At 60.1% G+C, this 21,479-nt stretch overlaps 2 protein-coding genes across 2 annotated transcripts in view; both read left to right on the top strand.

Moving 5' to 3' along the window:
- Positions 1-844, top strand: part of LOC128849838 (splicing factor 3B subunit 2-like) — a 23,754-nt gene extending 22,910 nt beyond the window's left edge. The window contains exon 16 of the mRNA XM_054052464.1: positions 785-844. Coding sequence (XP_053908439.1) covers positions 785-844 — 60 coding nt within the window. The remainder of the gene's footprint in view (positions 1-784) is intronic.
- A 1,127-nt stretch (positions 845-1,971) lies between these two features.
- Positions 1,972-20,648, top strand: SF3B2 (splicing factor 3b subunit 2). The gene is made up of 15 exons (XM_054052571.1): positions 1,972-2,086; positions 2,192-2,268; positions 4,089-4,289; positions 4,869-5,000; positions 6,726-6,806; positions 7,302-7,529; positions 9,508-9,657; positions 11,193-11,282; positions 12,313-12,420; positions 13,029-13,136; positions 14,828-14,970; positions 15,066-15,167; positions 16,407-16,506; positions 17,257-17,442; positions 20,478-20,648. Exons 2-15 carry the CDS (start codon positions 2,203-2,205, stop codon positions 20,547-20,549), a joined length of 1,767 nt encoding a protein of 588 aa, XP_053908546.1. The 5' UTR covers positions 1,972-2,086; positions 2,192-2,202; the 3' UTR covers positions 20,550-20,648.
- Positions 20,649-21,479: the final 831 nt, after the last annotated feature.

Here is a 21,479-nt window from a genome sequence, read left to right as displayed (position 1 = left end):
TGGTGCTATGGGGGTCATTTTGGGGTGCGAGGGGGCTTTGGGGGGTTATTTTGGGGGGGGTCAGTTTTTGTGGGAGGGGTCCCTGTTTTTGAGGGGGTCTTTTTTGACTCCTGTTTTTTCCTCCCTTTTCCCACCCTTTTTGCCCCTTTTCCCCTGTTTTTCGCCCCTTCCCCCCCTTTTTTCCTATCCTTTTTTCCCCTATTTTTGCTCCCCCCTTTTTCCCCCATTTTTTCTCCCCCTTTTGTCTGCCTTTTTTTCCTCTGCCTTTTTTTCCCTGCTTTTTCCCCCCTTTTTTCCCTGCTTTTCCCCCCCTTTTTTCCGTGCCCTTTCCCCCTTCCCCCTTTCTTCCCCCCTTTTTTCTGCTTTTTTCCCCATCCTTTTTTCCCCCGTTTTTTTTCTCCCCCTTTCCCCCGTTTTCTCCCCCTTTTCTCCCCCCTTTATTCCTCTTTTTTCCCCCCCTTTTTTCCTGCCTTTTTTTCCCTGCCCTTTTTTCTACTCCTTTTTTTTCACCCACCCTTTTTCCCACATTTTTTTTCCTGCTATTTTTCTGTGCCTTTTTTTCCCCCCCTTTCCCCCCCTTTTTTCCTCTCCTTTTTTCCCCCACCTTTTTTTCCCACCTTTTTTTTCCTGCCTTCTTCCCCCCTTTTTTCCTCCCCTCTTTTCCCTGCTTTTTTCCCGCCCTTTTTTCCCCCCTTCCCCCCTTTTTTCCCCGCCTTCTTCTCCTCCCTTTTCTCCTCGCTTTTCTCCTCCCTTTTGTCCCCCCCTTCCCCCCTTCCCCCCTTAGTCCCCCCCCTCTTCCCCCCCTTATCCACCCTTATCCCCCTCTTTTCCTCCCCCTTTCTAGCCCCCCCCCTTTTACTTCCCCACTTTTTCTCCCCCCTTTTCTCCCCCCTTTTCTCCCCCCCTTTTCTCCCCCTTTTTCTCCCTTTTCTCCCCCCTTTTCTGCCCCCTCTTCTCCCCCCTTTTTCTCCCCCCTTTTTCTCCCCCCTTTTCTCCCCCCTTCCCCCCCTTTCCCCCTCCTTTTTCCCCTTCCTTTTTCCCCGTTTTCCCTTTCCTCCTTTTTTCCCCACCCTTTTTTCCTCCCCCTTTCCCCCCTTTTCTCTTTGTTTCTCCCCTTTTTCTCCCCCCCTTTATTTCTTTCCCCCCCCCTTTTTTTCCTCTTCTTTTTCCCCCCCTTTCCCCCCCCTTTTCCCTGTCTTTTTTCCCTGCTCCTTTTTCCCCACCCATTTTTCCTCCTCCTTTCCTCCCTTTTTCTCTCTTTTTCTCCTCTTTTCTTCCTCTTTTATTTCTTTTTTGCCGCCTTTTTTCTCTCTTCTCCTTTTCCCCGCCCCTTTTTTCCCCCGCCCTTTTTTTCCCGCCCTTTTTTTTCCCGCCCTTTTTTCCCGCCCTTTTTTTCCGCCCCTTTTTTCCCGCCCTTTTTTTTTTCCCGCCCTTTTTTCCCGCCCTTTTTTCCCCGCCCTCTTTTTTCCACGCCTTTTTTTCCCGCCCTTTTTTCCCGCCCTTTTTTTCCCGCCCATTTTTTCCCGCCCTTTTTTTCCCCGCCCCTTTTTTTCCCGCCCTTTTTCCCCGCCCTTTTTTTCCCACCCTTTTGTCCCCGCCCCTTTTTCCCCGCCCCTTTTTTTCCCCGCCCTTTTTTCACCCCGCCCTTTTTTTTCCCGCCCTTTTTTCCCCGCCCTTTTTTCCCCGCCCTTTTTTTCCCCGCCCTTTTTCCCCGCCCCTTTTTTCCCGCCCTTTTTTCCCCGCCCTTTTTCCCCGCCCTTTTTTTCCCGCCCTTTTTTTCCCGCCCTTTTTTCCCCGCCCTTTTTTCCCGCCCTTTTTTCCCCGCCCCCCCCCTTTTTTCCCGCCCCCCCCGCCCCACCCCCCCCCTCCCCCCCCCCCCCCCCCCCCCCCGCCCCCCCCCCCCCGCCCCCCCCCCCGCCCCCCCCCCCGCCCCCCCCGCCCCCCCCCGCCCCCCCCCCCCGCCCCCCCCCCCCCCCCCCGACGGAGGACCCTTCTCTGGGGCCGAAGATCCCTCAGGCGCTGGAGAAGATCCTTCAGCTGAAGGAGAGCCGCCAGGAGGAGTTCGTCACCACTCCCGCTGCCACCGGTCAGGGAGGGGGGACCCTCCGAGGGGGGGAGGGGACACCCCGCACCCATGGGGGGGACAGGGGGGGACACAGAGCCCCCCCTGACGCCGTCACCGTCCCCGCAGGCGAAGAGGAGATGGAGACGGAGCCGTGCGGTTCCGCCTCAGAGGCCGAAGAGGACACTGCGCTTGCCAGGAAGGAGGTGGCGACGCGGCGCCTTTGTGGCGCTCCTCTTGTTGTGTCACCCTCGTGTCACTTATGTCACCCTTGTGTCACCCTTGTGTCACCTGCATCACTCTCATGTCACCCTCATGTCACTCTCATGTCTCTTGTCGCTCTCGTGTCACCCTCATGTCACCCTCGTGTTACTTATGTCACCCTCATGTCACTAGTGTCACTCTCATGTCACTAGTGTCACCCTCGTGCCACTTATGTCACCCTCATGTCACCAGTGTCACCTTTGTGTCACCCTTATGTCACTCTTGTGTCACCTGCATCACTCTCGTGTCACCCTCATGTCACTCTCATGTCTCTTGTCACCCTCGTGTCACTCTTGTATCACCGTTGTGTCACTCTCGTGTCACCCTCGTGTCACTTATGTCACTCTTGTGTCACTCTCGTGTCACCCTGATGTCATTTGTGCCACCCTGTCACCTGTGTCACACTTGTGTCACCAGTATCACCCTGATGTCACCCTCGTGTCACTCTTGCATCACCATTGTGTAACCCTTGTGTCATCCTTGTGTCACTTGTGTCACCCTCGTGTCACCTTTGTGTCACCTTTATGTCACCTTTGTGTCACCCTTGTGTCACCTGTGTCACTTGTGTCACTATCACGTCACCAGTGTCACCCTCGTGTCACCAGTGTCGCTCTCATGTCACCCTTGTGTCACCCTTATGTCTCTCTTGTGTCACCCTTGTGTCACCCTTATGTCTCTCTTGTGTCACCCTTAGTCACCCTCGTGTCACCCTCGTGTCATCCCTCTCATCGTTGTGTCACCCTCGTGTCACCCTCGCGGCGCTCTGTGTCATCGTTGTGGCATCCACGTCACTCTCGTGTCACCCTCATGTCACCATCGTGTCACTTGTATCACCCTGTCACCTGTGTCACACTTGTGTCACCAGTATCACCCTTGTGTCACCCTCGTGTCACCCTTGTGTCATCAGTATCACCTTTGTGTCCACCACGTCACTCTCGTGTTACCCTCATCACCTGTGTCACTCTCGTGTCACCGGTGTCACCCTTGTGCCACCTGTGTCACCCGTGTCACGCTTGTGGCACTCTCGTGTCACTCTTCTGTCACTCTCGTGTCACCCTCATGTCACCCTCCTGTCACTCTCTTGTCACCCTGCTGTCATCAGTGTCACGTGTGTCACCCGTGTCACTCTCGTGTCACTCTCGTGTCACTTTCGTGTCACTATTGTGTCACTCTTGTGTCACTCTTGCGTCACCTGTGTCACCTTCATGTCACCGGTGTCACCCTTGTGTCAGTCTGTGTCATTGTTGTGTCGCCCACGTCACCCTCGTGTCACCCTCATGTCACCTGTGTCACCTTTGTGTTCCATTGTTCCATTGTGTCCCCATCGTCCCCATCGTCCCATCGCCCCCATCGCCCCCATCGTCTCCATCGTCTCCATCGTCCCCATTGTTCCCCATTGTTCCCCATTGTCCCCCATCGTCCCCATTGTCCCATTGTGTCCTCATTGTCCCATTGTGTCCCCATCGCCCCCATTGTCTCCATCGTTTCCATTGTCCCCCATTGTCCCCCATTGTACCCCATCGTCCCATTGTGTCCCCATCATCCCCATCGTCCCCATTGTCCCATCGTCCCCATCGTCCCCATTGTCCCATTGTGTCCCCATTGTCCCATCGTCCCCATCGTACCCATCGTCCCCATTGTCCCCTTTGTGTCCCCATTGTCCCATTGTGTCCCCATCGTCCCCTTTGTGTCCCCATTGTCCCATCGTCCCCTTTGTGTCCCCTTTGTGTCCCCATTGTCCCCTTTTTTCCCGTCCCTTCAGCGTAACCGGAAACGCCGGAACCGGAAGAAGAAGAAGCGAAGCCGGAGGACGCGGGGACAGTCGGAGGGGACACGGGGACACGAGGGGACGGCCACCAACGCCCCCGACGCCCCCGAGGTGGAGGTGGAATACGTCACCGAAGAGCCCGAAATCTACGACCCCAACTTCATCTTCTTCAAAAGGATCTTCGAGGTCTTCAAGGTGGGTGGGGGCACCCATGGGTGCTGCGGGGCTGGAGGGGACACTCGGTGGCACTCGGTGACACTCGGTGGCCCTCAGGGGTGACAGTTTGAGTGTTTCAAAGCACCTTTGGGTGAGTTTGAGGTTGGATTCGGGTCTGGTGGCATCACCGGAGGGTCGGTGGCATCGTGGGTGGTGGCACCCATGGGTGCTGTGAGGCTGGAGGTGACACCGGGTGACATTAAGTGACACTTGGTGACCCTCAGTGGCCCTCACAGGTGACACTTTGTGTGTTTCAAAGCACTTTTGGATGACTTTGAGGTTGGATTGAGCTCTGGTGGCATCACCTGAGGGTTGATGGCCTCATGGGTGGTGGCACCCATGAGTGCTGCGAGGTTGGAGGTGACACTGGGTGACACCGAATGGCCTCAATGACCCCTAAAGGTGACATTTTCTCTGCTTCAAAGCACCTTTGGGTGAGTTTGAGGTTGGATTCGGGTCTGGTGGCATCACCGGAGGGTCGGTGGCCTCGTGGGTGGGTGGTGGCACCCATGGGTGCTGCGGGGTTGGAGGTGACAGTCCCCACCGTTGTCCCCACAGTTGACGGATGAGGTGAAGAAGGACAAAGAGAAGGAACCGGATAAGGCCGAGCGCCCCGAGAGCAGCGTCACCCGCAGGAAGGGCTTCAACGACGGACGCAAGAGTGACGATGACAGCTCCGAGGACGAGCAGGTGGCACCTGGGGGCCCTGGGGTGGGGACAGGGTGACAGGAGTGGCACTTGGTGGCCCTGAAGGAGTTCTTGGTGGCCATGAGATGGGAATGGGGTGACAGGAGTGGCACTTGGTGGCCCTGGGGTGGCTCTTGGTGGTCCTGGAGTGGGGACACGGTGACAGGAGTGGCACTTGGTGGCCCTGGAAGCGCTTTTAGTAGCCCTGAGGTGGCACTCGGTGGCCCTGGGATGGGGACAGGGTGACAGGAGTGGCTCTTGGTGGCCCTGAGGTGGCATTTGGTGGCCCTGAGATGGGAATGGGGTGACAGGAGTGGCACTTGGTGGCCCTGGGGTGGCTCTTGGTGGTCCTGGAGTGGGGACACGGTGACAGGAGTGGCACTTGGTGGCCCTGGAAGCGCTTTTAGTAGCCCTGAGGTGGCACTCGGTGGCCCTGGGATGGGGACAGGGTGACAGGAGTGGCTCTTGGTGGACCTGTGGTGGCATTTGGTGGCCCTGAGATGGGAATGGGGTGACAGGAGTGGCACTTGGTGGCCCTGGAAGGTCTCTTGGTGGCCCTGAGGTGGCTCTTGGTGGCCCTGGAGTGGGGATAAGGTCACAGGGGTGGCACTTGGTGGCCCTGGAGGAGCTCTTGGTGGCCCTGGGGTGGCATTTGGTGGCCCTGGAGATGGGAATGGGGTGACAGGAGTGGCACTTGGTGGCCCTGGAAGGGCTCTTAGTAGCCCTGAGGTGGCACTTGGTGGCTCTCGAAGGGGGACACGGTGACAGTAGTGGCACTTGGTGGCCTTTGAGGAGCTCTTGGTGGCCCTGGGGTGGCTCTTGGTGGCCCTGGAGTGGGGACACGGTGACAGGAGTGGCACTTGGTGGCCCTGGAAGGGCTCTTAGTAGCCCTGAGGTGGCACTCGGTGGCCCTGGGATGGGGACAGGGTGACACGAGTGGCTCTTGGTGGCCCTGAGGTGGCTCTTGGTGGCCCTGGGATGGGAATGGGGTGACAGAAGGGGCACTTGGTGGCCCTGGAGTGGGGACAGGGTGATAGGAGTGGCTCTTGTTGGCCCTGGAAGGGCTCTTGGTGGCCCTGGAAGGGGGACAGGGTGGCCCTGGGGTGGCTCTTGGTGGCCCTGGGGTGGCTCTTGGTGGCCCTGAGGTGGGGACAGGGTGACAGGAGTGGCACTTGGTGGCCCTGGAGGAGCTCTTGGTGGCCCTGGGGTGGCATTTGGTGGCCCTGAGATGGGAATGGGGTGACAGGAATGGCACTTGGTGGCCCTGGGGTGGCACTTGGTGGCCCTAGGATAGGGACAGGGTGACAGGAGTGGCACTTGGTGGCCCTGAGGTGGCTCTTGGTGGCCCTGAGGTGGGGACAGGGTGACAGGAGTGGCACTTGGTGGCCCTGGAGGGGCTCTTGGTGGCCCTGGGGTGGCATTTGGTGGCCATGAGATGGGAATGGGGTGACAGGAGTGGCACTTGGTGGCCCTGGAAGGGCTCTTAGTAGCCCTGAGGTGGCACTTGGTGGCTCTGGAAGGGGGACAGGGTGACAGGAGTGGCCCTGGGGTGGCATTTGGTGGCCCTGAGATGGGAATGGGGTGACAGGAATGGCACTTGGTGGCCCTGGGAGGGTTCTTAGTAGCCCTGAGGTGGCTCTTGGTGGCCCTGGAGTGGGAACAGGGTGACAGGCGTGTCTCTTGGTGGCCCTGAGGTGGCTCTGGTGACGCCCGTCCTCGTGTCCTCAGGAGAAGAAACCGGAAGCGCCGAAACTGTCCAAAAAGAAACTGCGACGCATGAACCGTTTCACAGTGGCCGAACTCAAACAGGTGACACCGCGGTGACATCGGGGACAGCCCTGGGGGTGACCACGGGGACACTGGTGACACCTCGAGGTGCTCCAGATGGTCATTGTCCCCCAACTGGGGACACTGGTGGCCTCGTGGTGGCACTGGTGACACCTCCAGGAGCTCCAGATGGTCGTTGTCACCCAACTGGGGACACCGGTGACACCTCCAGGAGCTCCAGATGGTCATTGTCCCCCAACTGGGGACACTGGTGGCCTCGTGGTGGCACTGGTGACACCTCCAGGAGCTCCAGATGGTCATTGTCCCCCAACTGGGGACACTGGTGACACCTCCAGGAGCTCCAGATGGTCATTGTCCCCCAACTGGGGACACTGGGGACACCTCCAGGAGCTCCAGATGGTCATTGTCCCCCAACTGGGGACACCATTGGCCTCGTGGTGGCACCGTTGACACCTCGAGAAGCTCTATTTGGCCGTTGTCCCCCCGGTGGTGACATTTGTCCTTCTTCTCCGGCAGTTGGTGGCCCGCCCGGACGTGGTGGAGATGCACGACGTGACGGCTCAAGATCCCAAACTCTTGGTTCACCTCAAGGCCACTCGGAATTCCGTCCCCGTTCCGCGTCATTGGTGCTTCAAACGGAAATACCTTCAGGGCAAAAGAGGCATCAAAAAACCACCCTTTGAACTTCCCGACTTCATCAAACGAACCGGAATCCAAGAGATGCGCGAAGCTCTCCAGGAGAAGGTGGGGAACTGCCTGGTGGCATCTCCGGGGGCTTCGGGAAAGAAGGACAGAGGCTTTGGGACCACCAGAGGTGGATCTCGAGGGCTTTATGGTCTTCAAAGGTCCCCATTGAGGGCTTTGGGGCCACCAGAGGTGGATCTCGAGGGCTTTATGGTCTTCAAAGGTCCCCATTGAGGGCTTTGGGGCCACCAGAGGTGGATCTCGAGGGCTTTATGGTCTTCAAAGTTCCCCACTGAGGGCTTTGGGGCCACCAGAGGTGGATCTCGAGGGCTTTATGGTCTTCAAAGTTCCCCATTGAGGGCTTTGGGGCCACCAGAGGTGGATCTCGAGGGCTTTGAGGTCATCCAAAGTCCCCATTGAGGGCTTTGGGGCCACCAGAGTTGGACCTCTTGGGCTTTATGGTCTTCAAAGGTCCCCATTGAGGGTTTTGGGGCCACCAGAGTTGGATCTCGAGGGCTTTGGGGTCATCTAAGGACTCATCAGAGGGCTTTGGGGCCACCAGAGTTGGATCTCGAGGGCTTTGGGGTCATCTAAGGACTCATTGAGGGGTTTGGGGCCACCATAGATGGATCTCGAGGGCTTTGAGGTCATCTAAGGTGTCCTTTGAGGGCTTTGGAGCCACCAGAGTTGGACATTGAAGGCTTTGAGGTCATCAAAGGTTCTCCTTGGGGTTTTCTGGGTCATCTAAAGTGTCCATTTGAACTTTGTGGCCACCAGAGTTGGATCTGAGGGGTTTTGAGGTCGTCTAAGGACCCATCCAGGGCGTTTGGAGCCACCAGAGTTGGACATTAAGGGCTTTGGGGTCATCTAAGGACTCATTGAGGGGTTTGGGGCCACCATAGATGGATCTCGAGGGCTTTGAGGTCATCCAAAGTCCCCATTGAGGGCTTTGGGGCCACCAGAGTTGGACCTCTTGGGCTTTATGGTCTTCAAAGGTCCCCATTGAGGGTTTTGGGGCCATCAGAGGTTGATCTCAAGGGCTTTGGGGTCATCTAAGGACTCATCAGAGGGGTTTGGGGCCACCATAGATGGACCTCAAGAGCTCTATGGTCTTCAAAGGTCCCTGTTGAGGGCTTTGGGGCCACCAGAGTGGGACATTGAAGGCTTTGAGGTCATCAAAGGTTCTCATTGGGGTTTTTTGGGTCATCTAAAGTGTCCATTTGGACTTTGGGGCCACCAGAGTTGGATCTCTTGGGCTTTATGGTCTTCAAAGGTCCCCATTGAGGGCTTTGGGGCCACCAGAGTTGGATCTCGAGGGCTTTATGGTCTTCAAAGGTCCCCAGTGAGGGCGTTTGGGGCCACCAGAGTTGCATCTCAAGGGCTTTGGGGTCATCTAAGGTGTCTATTGAGGGCTTTGGGGCCACCAGAGTTGCATCTTGAGGGCTTTATAGTCTTCAAAGGTCCCCATTGAGGGCTTTGGGGCCACCAAAGTTGGACATTGAAGGCTTTGAGATCATCAGAGGTTTCCATCGGGGGTTTTGGGGTCATCTAAAGTGTCCATTTGGACATTGGGGCCACCAGAGTTGGATCTCTTGGGCTTTATGGTCTTCAAAGGTCCCCATTGAGGGCTTTGTGGCCACCAGAGTTGGACATTGAAGGCTTTGAGGTCATCAGAGGTTCTCATTGGGGGTTTTGGGGTCATCTAAAGTGTCCATTTGGACTTTGGGGCCACCAGAGTTGGACATTGAGGTCTTTGGGGTCATCTAAGGACTCATCAGAGGGGTTTGTGGCCACCAGAGTTGGTTTTCAAGAGCTTTGTATCCACCATAGATGGATCTCAAGAGCTTTGGGGCCACCATAGATGGATCTCAAGAGTTTTGGGGTCACCATAGATGGATGTCAAGAGCTTTGGGGCCATCCAAGGTGTCCATCTGAAGCTTTGAGGACATCAAAGTTGGCTTTGGAGACGTCTTCTTGGACATCCAAAGTTTTGGGGACCTCTAAAGTGTCCCCAACGTCCCCATCGTGTCCTTTCCAGGAGGAGCAGAAGACCATGAAGTCCAAAATGAGGGAGAAGGTTCGTCCCAAGATGGGGAAGATCGACATCGATTACCAGAAGCTCCACGACGCCTTCTTCAAGTGGCAAACGAAGCCCAAACTCACCATCCACGGGGACCTCTACTACGAGGTGGGCGCCGGGAGGACCTCTCCGTGTCCCTCACAGATGTTCTCACCTTCTCCTGTCCCTCAAAGATGTTCTCATGTCCCTCAGGACCATCTCTGTGTCCCTCAGGACCTTCTCCGTGTCCCTCATGTTGTCATCATGTCCCACAGGACCATCTCCGTGTCCCTCAGAACCATCTCCATGTCCCTCAGGACCATCTCCGTGTCCCTCAGGACCATCTCCATGTCCCTCAAGACCATCTTCTTGTCCCTCACAGTGTCCTCATGTCCCTCAGGACCATCTCCGTGTCCCTCAGGACCATCTCCGTGTCCCTCAGGATCATCTCCATGTCCCTCAGGACCATCTCTGTGTCCCTCAGAACCATCTCCATGTCCCTCAGGACCATCTCTGTGTCCCTCACAGTATCCTCCTGTCCCTCAGGACCATCTCTGTGTCCCTCAGGACCATCTCTGTGTCCCTCAGGACCATCTCCGTGTCCCTCACAGTGTCCTCATGTCCCTCAGGACCATCTCTGTGTCCCTCAGGACCATCTCCATGTCCCTCACAGTGTCCTCATGTCCCTCAGGACCATCTCCGTGTCCTTCACAGTATCCTTATGTCCCTCAGAACCATCTCCATGTCCCTCAGGACCATTTCTGTGTCCCTCACAGTATCCTCCTGTCCCTCAGGACCATCTCTGTGTCCCTCAGAACCATCTCCATGTCCCTCAGGACCATCTCTGTGTCCCTCACAGTATCCTCCTGTCCCTCAGGACCATCTCTGTGTCCCTCAGGACCATCTCTGTGTCCCTCACAGTGTCCTCATGTCCCTCAGGACCATCTCTGTGTCCCTCAGGACCATCTCCATGTCCCTCACAGTGTCCTCATGTCCCTCAGGACCATCTCTGTGTCCCTCACAGTGTCCTCCTGTCCCTCAGAACCATCTCCGTGTCCCTCAGGACCATCTCCGTGTCCCTCACAGTGTCCTCCTGTCCCTCAGGACCATCTCTGTGTCCCTCACGATGTCCTCATGTCCCTCAGGACCATCTGTGTGTCCCTCGGGACCATCTCTGTGTCCCTCAGGATCATCTCCATGTCCCTCAGGACCATCTCTGTGTCCCTCACAATGTCCTCATGTCCCTCAGAACCATCTCTGTGTCCCTCAGGATCATCTCCATGTCCCTCAGGACCATCTCTGTGTCCCTCACAATGTCCTCATATCCCTCAGGACCATCTCTATGTCCCTCAGGACCATCTCTTTGTCCCTCAGGACCATCTCCATGTCCCTCAGGACCATCTCCGTGTCCCTCATGTTGTCCTCCTGTCCCTCAGGACCATCTTCGTGTCCCTCAGGACCATCTCCGTGTCTTTCCAGATGTCCCCATGTCCCTCAGGGACGTTCTCCCCTTCTCCTGTCCCTCAGGACCATCTCCCCATGTCCCTCGGGGACATTCTCCCCTTCTCCTGTCCCTCAGAGGTGTCCCCACGTCCCTCGGGGAGGTTCTCCCCTTCTCCTGTCCCTCAGAGGTGTCCCTTCCGCTCACATCCGTCTCTCCTCAGGGCAAAGAGTTTGAGACGCGGCTGAAGGAGAAAAAACCCGGAGATTTATCCGATGAATTGCGCATCGCCCTCGGAATGCCCGTGGGGCCGGTGAGGGCACCCATGGGTGCTGGGGGGGGTCTGGGGGTGCTCTGGGGGCACCCATGGGTGCTGGGGGGGCGCCTATGGGTGCTGGGGGGGGGCATTTGGGGGTGTCTGTGGGTGCTATGGGGGCACCCATGGGTGCTGGGGGGGTGTCTGTGGGTGCTATGGGGGCACCCATGGGTGCTGGGGGGGCGTTTGGGGGTGTCTATGGGTGCTATGGGGGCATCTCTGGGTGCTGGGGGGGCATTTGGGGGTGTCTGTGGGTGCTATGGGGGCACCTCTGGGTGCTGGGGGGGGCATTTGGGGGTGTCTGTGGGTGCTATGGGGGCACCCATGGGTGCTGGGGGGCCATTTGGGGGTGACTGTGGGTGCTATGGGGGCACCCATGGGTGCTGGGGGGGCATTTGGGGGTGTCTGTGGGTGCTCTGGGGGCACCCATGGGTGCTGGGGGGCATTTGGGGGTGTCTCTGGGTGCTATGGGGGCACCCATGGGTGCTGGGGGGGCTTTTGGGGGTGTCTGTGGGTGCTGGGGGGGCCCCAATGGGTGCTGGGGGGCATTTGGGGGTGTCTGTGGGTGCTATGGGGACACCTCTGGGTGCTGGGGGGGCATTTGGGGGTGTCTGTGTGTGCTATGGGGGCACCCATGGGTGCTGGGGGGGTATTTGGGGGTGTCTGTGGGTGCTATGGGGGCACCCATGGGTGCTGGGGGGGCATTTGGGGGTGTCTGGGTGCTATGGGGGCACCCATGGGTGCTGGGGGGGCATTTGGGGGTGTCTGTGGGTGCTATGGGGGCACCCATGGGTGCTGGGGGGGGTCTTTATGGGTGCTATGGGGGCACCTATGGGTGCTGGGGGGGGGTCTCTATGGGTGGGGGTCAGAGCTCTCTAAGGGGGGGGGGGGGGGGGGTAATATTGGGGTGTCTCTATGTGCCGGAGAGGGGGTTTTGGGTGCCTGTGGGTGCTATGGGGGCACCCATGGGTGCTGGGGAGGTGGGGGGGGGGTTTTTTGGGGTGCTGACCCCCCCCGTGCCCCCCAGAACGCCCACAAGGTGCCCCCCCCGTGGCTGATCGCCATGCAGCGCTATGGGCCCCCCCCCTCGTACCCCAACCTCAAGATCCCGGGGCTCAACTCCCCCATTCCGGAGGTGAGAGATGGGGGGGGGGGGGGCAAAAAATGGAGGGGGGGGGCAATTTTGGGGGGGGATTTGGGGTCCAAAGGGGGGGTTTTGGGGGGGGATTTGGGGTGGGGGGGGCTGTTAGGGGGGTATTTGGGGTCCAAAGGGGGAGTTTTGGGGGGGCATTAAGGGTGGTGGGGGTGTTTGGGGGGTGTTTGAGGGGGTATTTGGGGTCCAAGAGGGGGCATTTAGGGTTAGGGGGGGCATTTAGGGCCCCCCCCAAAAAAATCCCCTCGAAGCCCCCCACAAAACCCTCCCAAACCTCTCCCAAAGGCTTCAGTTTTGGGGTGTTTAGATGGAATTGGAGGGGTTTTGGGGGTTCAGGGTGATTTTGGGGGGGCTTTTTTCTATGGAGGGGGTCTTTGGGGTTTTAGGGGGCCCTGAACCCCCAAACCCCCCCCTCAAACCCCCCCCTAAATCCCCCCAAACCCCTCCCAAAGGCTTCAGTTTTGGGGTGTTTAGATGGAATTGGAGGGTTATTTTGGGGTTCAGAGTGATTTTGGGGGGGCTTTTTTTTATGGGGGGGGTCTTTGGAGTTTTGGGGTGCCCTGAACCCCCCTTTTTGCCCCCCCCCCCAGGGCTGTTCCTTTGGATACCACGCGGGGGGGTGGGGGAAACCCCCCGTGGATGAGACGGGAAAACCGCTCTACGGAGACGTCTTTGGAACCAACGCCGCTGAGTTCCAGGTGAGAGCCCCCCAAAAATAACCCCCCTGAACCCCAAAATACTCCCCTGGGACCCCAAAATAGCCCCTGGGACCCCAAAATACCCACTAGAACCCCAAAATATCCCCCTGGGACCTCAAAATACCCCCCCAGGACCCCAAAATACCCACTGGGACCCCAAAATACCCACCTGGGACCCCAAAATAGACCCCGGGACCCCAAAATACCACCCCTGAACCCCAAAATACGCACTGGGACCCCAAAATACCACCCCTAAACCCCAAAATACCCATCGGGGACCCCAAAATAGACCTTGGGACCCCAAAATACCCCTCTGGGACCCCAAAATAGACCCCGAACCCCAAAATAACCCCCCAGGACCCCAAAATAGCCCCCGGGACCCCAAAATACTCATCTGGGACCCCGAAATACTCCACTGGGACCCCAAAATGCCCCCCCCGGGACCCCAAAATACCCCCCCGGGACCCCAAAATACCCACTAGGACCCAAAATAGCCCCCTGGGACCACAAAATACCCACCTGGAACCCCAAAATACCCCCCATACCCCCCCGGGACCCCAAAATAGCCCCTGAGATCCCAAAATACCCACTGGGACCCCAAAATAGCCCCTGGGATCCCAAAATATTCCCCTGGGACCCCAAAATACCCCCTGGGATCCCAAAATATTCCCCTGGGACCCCAAAATACCCCCCTGGGACCCCAAAATAGCCCCCGGGACCCCAAAATACCCCCCGGGGCCCCAAATTAACCTCCCAGAACCCCAAAATACCCCCTGAGACCCTCTCAGAACCCCAAAATACCCCCCTGGGACCCCAAAATACCCTCTCAAACCCCCAAAACACCCTCCTGGGACCCCAAAATACCCATCTGGGACCCCATGGCCCCCACAAACACCCATACCCGCCCAATAGCCCCCCCATATCTGCCCCATAGCCCCCCCAAAACCCCCTCAGAGCCCCCCCGGCCCTCATATCTGCCCCATAGCCCCCCATAGCCCCCCCAGCACCCCCTTTATAGCCCCCCCAGCACCCATAGCCCCCCAAAGCCCCCCCAGCACCCCCTTTATAGCCCCCCCAGCACCCATAGCCTCCCCAAAGCCCCCCCAGCACCCCTTTATAGCCTCCCCAGCACCCAAAGCCCCCCCAGCACCCCCTTTATAGTCCCCCCAGCACCCATAGCCCCCCCAAAGCCCCTTAGTACCCCTTTTATAGCCCCCCGAGCCCCCAAAGCCCCCCATAGCCCCCCAGCACCCCCTTTATAGCCCCCCAAAGCCCCCCCAGCACCCCCTTTATAGTCCCCTCAGCACCCATAGCCCCCCCATAGCCCCCCCCAGCACCCATAGCCCCCCATAGCCCCCCCAGCACCCCCTTTATAGCCCCCCCAGCACCCATAGCCCCCCCAAAGCCCCTCCAGCACCCATAGCCCCCCCATAGCCCCCCCAGCACCCCCTTTATAGCCCCCCAGCACCCATAGCCCCCCCATAGCCCCCCAGCACCCCCTTTATAGCCCCCCAACACCCATAGCCCCCCCCAAAGCCCCCCAGCACCCCTTTTATAGCCCCCAGCACCCATAGCCCCCCCATAGCCCCCCCAGCACCCCCTTTATAGCCCCCCCAGCACCCATACCTGCCCCATAGCACCCCCAGAGTGCCCCATAACCCCCCTGACCCCCCCTTTCCCCCCTTCCCCAGACGAAAGAGGAAGAAGAGGAGATCGATCGGACACTGTGGGGCGAATTGGAACCTTCGGATGAAGAATCCTCCGAGGAAGAAGAGGAGGAGGAGAGCAACGAAGAGAAACCGGACGAGACGGGTTTCATCACTCCCGCAGACAGGTATTTGGGGGATCCCCCCCCTTTACACCCCTCAAATTGAGCCCCCACTCGGTGACTTCCCCCCCTCAAATTGATCCTTTCTGCCCCCCCAAAAGTGGTCTCATCACTCCCGGCGGATTCTCGTCGGTACCGGCGGGAATGGAAACGCCGGAGCTGATCGAGCTGAGGAAGAAGAAGATCGAGGAAGCCATGGATGGGTGAGCGGCTGCAATGGGGCACTTATGGGGCTGGGGGGGGCACTTATGGGGCTGGGGGGCACTTATGGGGCTGGAATGGGCGGTTATGGGGCTGGAATAGGGGGTTATGGGGGTGGAATGGGGGGTTATGGGGCTGGAATAGGGGGTTATGGGGCTGGAATGGGGGGTTATGGGGCTGGAATGAGGGTTATGGGGCTGAAATAGGGGGTTATGGGGCTGGAATGAGGGTTATGGGGCTGAAATAGGGGGTTATGGGGCTGGAATCGGGGTTATGGGGCTGGAAGGAGCGGTTATGGGGCTGGAATGGGGCACTTATGGGGCTGGAATGGGGGTTATGGGGCTGGAATGGGGGGTTGTGGGGCTGGGAGGGGGCAGTTATGGGGCTGGGAGGGGCTGGTTGTGGGGCTGGAGGGGTGCTTATGGGGGTGGAATAGGGGGTTATTGGGCTGGAATGGGGGTTATGGGGCTGGAATAGGGGGTTATGGGGCTGGGGAGCACTTATGGGGCTGGAATGGGGGTTATGGGGCTGGAATGGGGGGTTGTGGGGCTGGGAGGGGGCAGTTATGGGGCTGGGAGGGGCTGGTTGTGGGGCTGGAGGGGTGCTTATGGGGGTGGAATAGGGGGTTATTGGGCTGGAATGGGGGTTATGGGGCTGGAATAGGGGGTTATGGGGCTGGGGAGCACTTATGGGGCTGGAATGGGGGTTATGGGGCTGGAGGAGCAGTTATGGGGGTGGAGGGGTGGTTATGGGGCTGGAATGGGGGGTTATGGGGCTGGAGGGGCACTTAGGGGTTGGAATGGGGGTTATGGGGCTCGGGGGCACTTATGGGGCTGGAATGGGGCACTTACGGGGCTGGGGGGGCACTTATGGGGCTGGAGGGGGCACTTATGGGGTTGGAATGGGGGGTGATGGGGCTGGGGGGGCACTTATGGGACTGGAGGGGCAATTATGGGGCTGGGGAGGAGTGTCCCCCCCATTTTCACCCCCTGTTTTACATCTCCTTCATTTTTACCCCATTTTGCCCCATTTTTACCCCCATTTCACCCCTTTGTCCATTTTCACACCATTTTTACCCCCACTTTTACCCCATTTTCACCCCATTTTTACCCCCGTTTTCACCCTATTTTTACCCCATTTTCAACCCATTTTTACCCCATTTTCACCCCATTTTTACTCCTATTTTTACTCCAATTTCCCCCCATTCCCCCCTTTCCTCCCCCTTCCCCCCCCATTGACAGCAGTGAGACGCCCCAACTCTTCACGGTGGTCCCCGAGAAGCGAACAGCGATGGTGGGCGGGGCCATGATGGGCTCCACCCACATCTACGACATGAGTGCCGTGAGACCACGCCCCCTCCCCCCCAGCACCCATGGGTGCCCCCCCACAATATCACCCATAGCTTTTGAGGACCACCACTCCTCTTCATCCCCCCCCGAACCCCCTTCTCAGCACCCATAGGTGCCCCCACCCCCCCAAATCTGTCCCCCAGCACCCATAGGTGCCCCCACGCCCCCATCCAACCCTCCCAGCACCCATGGGTGCCCCCACTTCCCCTCTTTCCATCCCTCCCAGTATCACCCATAGCTTTTGAGGACCACCACTCCTCTCCATCCCCTCCAGAACCCCCTTCTCAGCACCCATAGGTGCCCCCACTCCCCCAAATCTGCCCCCCAGCACCCATAGGTGCCCCTCTCACCCTTCTTTCCCCCCCCCAGCACCCATGGGTTGCCCCCCCGACCCCCCCTTAGCACCCATAGGTGCCCCCCCCCAATATCACCCATAGCTTTTGAGGACCACCACTCCTTTTCATCCCCCCGCGAATCCCCCTCTCGGCACCCATAGGTGCCCCCACCCCCCCAAATCTGCCCCCCCCAGCACCCATAGGTGCCCCTTTCACCCTTCTTTCCCCCCCCCAGCACCCATGGGTGCCCCCACTTCCCCTCTTTCCATCCCTCCCAGCATCACCCATAGCTTTTGAGGACCACCACTCCTTTTCATCCCCCCCCAAACCCCCTTCTCAGCACCCATAGGTGCCCCCACGCCCCCAAATCTGCCCCCCCCGCAGCACCCATGGGTGCTCCCCGGCAGGTGCTGGGCCGTAAGGGTGCTGTGACGGAGGCTCAGGGCGTGGAGGTGGCGTTGGCGCCGGAGGAGCTGGAGCTCGACCCGACGGCCATGACGCAGAAGTACGAGGAGCACGTCCGCGAGCAGCAGGCGCAGGTCGAGAAGGAGGACTTCAGCGACATGGTGGCCGAGCACGCCGCCAAGCAGAAGGTGGGGACACTCCTGTCACCTCCCCCTGTCACCCCCCTGTCACCCCTCTGCATCCACATGTCACCCACATGTCACCCATGTTCACCCTCGTCACCTTCATCCCACCTCATCGCCTCCATCTTCTCCCGTTGCTCCCTGTGTCCTCTTGTCACCCCATGTCCCCTCGTCACCCTGTGTCACCCTGTGTCACCCTCGTGTCCCCTCGTCACCCTGTGTCACCCTCGTGTCACCCCATGTCCCCCGTCACCCCCCTGTGTCCCCTCGTCAACCGTGTGTCACCCCCGTGTCACCCATGTCCACCTTCGTCCCACCTCATCACCTCCATCTTCTCCTGTTGCTTCCTGTGTCCTCCTATCACCCTGTGTCCCCTCATCACCCCTTGTCACCCCTCTGGGTCCCCTCGTCACCCTCGTGTCACCCACGTCACCTCATCACCTTCGTCCCCCGTCATCACCTCCATCCTCTCCTGTTACTCCCATGCCTCTGTCCCCATGTCCCCCATGTCCCCCACTGTCCCCTGTGTCCCCCATGTCCCCATGTCCCCCCAGTCCCCATGTCCCCTCCATGTTCCCCTTATCCCTCTGTCCCCCCCATGTCCCCCCAATCACCTCTGTCCCCCCCGTCTCAATGTCCCCGCCCATCCCCATGTCCGTCTGTCCCCCCATGTCCCCCCTCTGTCCCCCTTCTGTCCCCCTCCATCCCTCTGTCCCCCCATGTCCCTCTGTCCCCCTCCATCCCTCTGTCCCCCCATGTCCCTCTGTCCCCCCATGTCCCCCTCTGTCCCCCCCATCCCTCTGTGTCCCCCGTGTCCCCCCTGTCCCCCCCATCCCCTCTGTCCCTCCCATGTCCCTCTGTCTCCTCTATGTCCCCTCTGTCCCCCCATGTTCCCCTCTGTCCCCCCCATTTCAATGTCCCCCCATGTCCCTCTGTCTCCCCCATGTCCCCCCATCCCCATGTCCCCCCCTGTCCCCTCTGTCCCCCACTGTCCCTGGTGTCCTCCCATGTATCCCCTGTCCCCCTGTCCCCCCCATCCCTCTGTGTCCCTCATGTCCCCCTCCATCCCTCTGTCCCTCCCATGTCCCTCTGTCTCCTCTGTGTCCCCTTCTGCCCCCCCCATGTCCGCCCACGTCCCCCTCTGCCCCTCATGTCCCCCCATGTCCGCCCATGTCCCCTCCTGTCCCCTCTGTCCCCCCATGTCCCTCTGTCGCCTCCATGTCCCCCCCATCCCCTTTGTCCCCCATCATCCCCCTGTCCCCCCATCCCCTTTGTCCCCCCATGTCCCCCCCTGTCCCTCTGTCCCCCCCATCTCAATGTCCCCCCCTTCCCATGTTCCCCCCATCCCCTCTGTCCCCGCCATGTCCGCCGTCATCCCCATGTCCCCCTCGTCCCTCTGTCCCCCCTGTCTCAATGTCCCCCCATGTTCCTCTGTCCCTCCATGTCCCTCGTCATCCCCATGTCCCCCCTGTCCCTTCTGTCCCCCCGTCTCCACGTCCCCCCCCATGTCCCCTCTGTCCCTTCTGTCCCCCCGTCTCCACGTCACCCCCCATGTCCCCTCTGTCCCCCCCATCCCCTCTGCCCCCCATCTCAATGTCCCCCCCATGTCCCCCTGTCTCCCCCATGTCCCCCCCTGTCCCCTCATCCTCATGTCCCCCTGTCCCCCCCTGTCCTCCCCCATCCCCATGTCCCCCCATCCCCTCTGTGTCCCCCATGTCCCCCATCTCAATGTCCCCCCATGTCCCCTCTGTCCCCCATGTCCCCCTTTGTCCCCCCCATCCCCCTGTCCCCCCCATTTCCACCCCCCATCCCCCTGTCCCCCCCATATCCCCCCCATCCCCTCTGTCCCCCCATCTCAATGTCCCCCCATGTCCCCCTCTGCCCCTCATGTCCCCATGTCCCCCCCGTCCCTTTGTCCCCCATGTCCCCCCCGTCCCCCCATCTTCATGTCCCCCCGTCCCCCTCTGTCCCCCATCATCCCCCTGTCCCCCCCATCCCCTCTGTGTCCCCCATGTCCCCCCATCTCAGTGTCCCCCCATGTCCCCTCTGTCGCCCATGTCCCCCCATCCCCCTGTCCCCCCCATTTCCTCCCCCCATCCCCTCTGTCCCCCCATCCCCCTGTCCCCCCCATGTCCCCCCCATCTCAATGTCCCCCCATGTCCCCTCTGTCCCCCATGTCCCCCTTTGTCCCCCCCGTCCACCCCATCCCCATGTCACCCTCATCCCCCTGTCACCCCCATGTCCCCCCATCTCAATGTCCCCTCTGTCCCCCATGTCCCCCTTTGTCCCCCCCATCCCCCTGTCCCCCCCATGTCCCCCCAATCCCCTCTGTCCCCCCATCTCAATGTCCCCCCATGTCCCCTCTGTCCCCCATGTCGCCCTTTGTCCCCCCCGTCCCCCCCATCCCCCTGTCACCCCCATGTCCCCCCATCTCAATGTCCCCTCTGTCCCCCATGTCCCCCTTTGTCCCCCCCATCCCCCAGTCCCCCCCATGTCCCCCCAATCCCCTCTGTCCCCCCATCTCAATGTCCCCCCCATGTCCCCTCTGTCCCCCATGTCCCCCTTTGTCCCCCCCATCCCCCTGTCCCCCCCATTTCCACCCCCATCCCCCTGTCCCCCCCATGTCCCCCCATCCCCTCTGTCCCCCCATCTCAATGTCCCCCCCATGTCCCCCTCTGCCCCTCATGTCCCCATGTCCCCCCCGTCCCTTTGTCCCCCATGTCCCCCCCGTCCCCCTATCCTCATGTCCCCCTGTCCCCCTCTATCCTCCCCCATCCCCCTGTCCCCCCCATGTCCCCATCTCAATGTCCCCCCATGTCCCCGTCTGCCCCTCATGTCCCCTTGTCCCCCATGTCCCCCCCTGTCCCCTCATCCTCATGTCCCTCTGTCCCCCTCTGTCCTCCCCCATCCCCATGTCCCCCCCATCCCCTCTGTTCCCCCCATGTCCCTCTTTGTCCCCCATGTACCCCCCGTCCCTTTGTCCCCTCTGTCCCCCCCTGTCCCCCGCTGTCCCCCTCTCACCGTGTCCCCCCCCCCCACAGCAGAAGAAGCGGAAGGCGCAGCCGCAGGACACCCGCGGGGGCGGAAAGAAGTACAAAGAGTTCAAGTTCTAAAGACGGGGACACTCCTGTCCCCCCCTGTCCCCTCCTGTCCCTCCAATCCCCTCCTGTCCCAATCCCCCCCCCCTCCCCCCAAAGTCCCCCAGGGACGGGGGACACTCAGAAGGAGGGGGTGTTGTCCCCCCCCCAAACAGCCGCGGTTCGGCCCTTGGGGACATCATCGGAGCGTCACTGTCCCCAACTGTGTCCCCTTCTTTTGTAAATAAAAAGTGGGGTCCCCAATGTCCCCAATGTCAGCTGCCTCAGTGTCCTGGTGGCCCCAATTCTGGTGGCCCCAATTCCTGTCCCCAGTGTCCCCAGACCGTGTCCCAGTGCCACCAGTATCCCTGGACCGCGTCCCCAGTGTCCCCAGGCTGCATCCCAGTGTCCCCAAGCTCTGTCCCCAGTGTCCCCAGGCCGTGTCCCAGTGCCACCGGTATCCCCAGACTGTGTCCCAGTGTCCCCCGGCATTGTCCCCATGTCCCCAGTGTCCCTAACATGAGTCCCAGTGCCACCAGTATCCCCAGATGATGTCCCCAGTGTCCCCAGGCCATGTCCCAGTGCCACCAGTATCCCCAGACGATGTCCCCAGTGTCCCCAGGCCATGTCCCCACATCCCCAGTGTCCCCAGGCAGTGTCCCAGTGCCACCAGTATCCCCAGGTCAGGTCCCCAGGGTCCCCAGAACCTGTCCCAGTGCCACCAGTGTCCCTGGACCACATCCTCAGTGTCCCCAGACTGTCCCCCAGTGTCCCCAAGCCCTGTTAATAGTGCCACCAGCGTCCCTAAGCCCTGTCCCCAGTGTCCCCAGGCAGTGTCCCCATGTCCCCAGTGTCCCCAGACTCTGTCCCAGTGTCCCCAGCACAAGGGGGCGTGGCCTCGGCGGCTCCTACCGCCAATGGGGACGGGTGGGCGTGGCCTCGGCCCCAGTGTAACCTATGGGGGAT

Source organism: Cuculus canorus, chromosome 34 (assembly GCF_017976375.1).
Source record: "Cuculus canorus isolate bCucCan1 chromosome 34, bCucCan1.pri, whole genome shotgun sequence".
In the NCBI taxonomy this organism is placed as follows: domain Eukaryota; kingdom Metazoa; phylum Chordata; class Aves; order Cuculiformes; family Cuculidae; genus Cuculus; species Cuculus canorus.
The sequence above is the reverse complement of the archived record's forward strand: the minus strand, read 5'-3'. Positions and strand labels throughout refer to the sequence as shown.

What these genes read in the sequence shown, in the direction of transcription:
- SF3B2 (XM_054052571.1), top strand. Translation starts at nt 2,203, where the DNA reads ATGGAGACGGAGCCGTGCGGTTCCGCCTCAGAGGCCGAAGAGGACACT. An exon ending in CTGCGCTTGCCAGGAAGGAG is followed by an intron (nt 2,269 to 4,088) that starts GTGGCGACGCGG and finishes CCGTCCCTTCAG; the next exon opens with CGTAACCGGAAACGCCGGAA. An exon ending in GCGAAGCTCTCCAGGAGAAG is followed by an intron (nt 7,530 to 9,507) that starts GTGGGGAACTGC and finishes TGTCCTTTCCAG; the next exon opens with GAGGAGCAGAAGACCATGAA.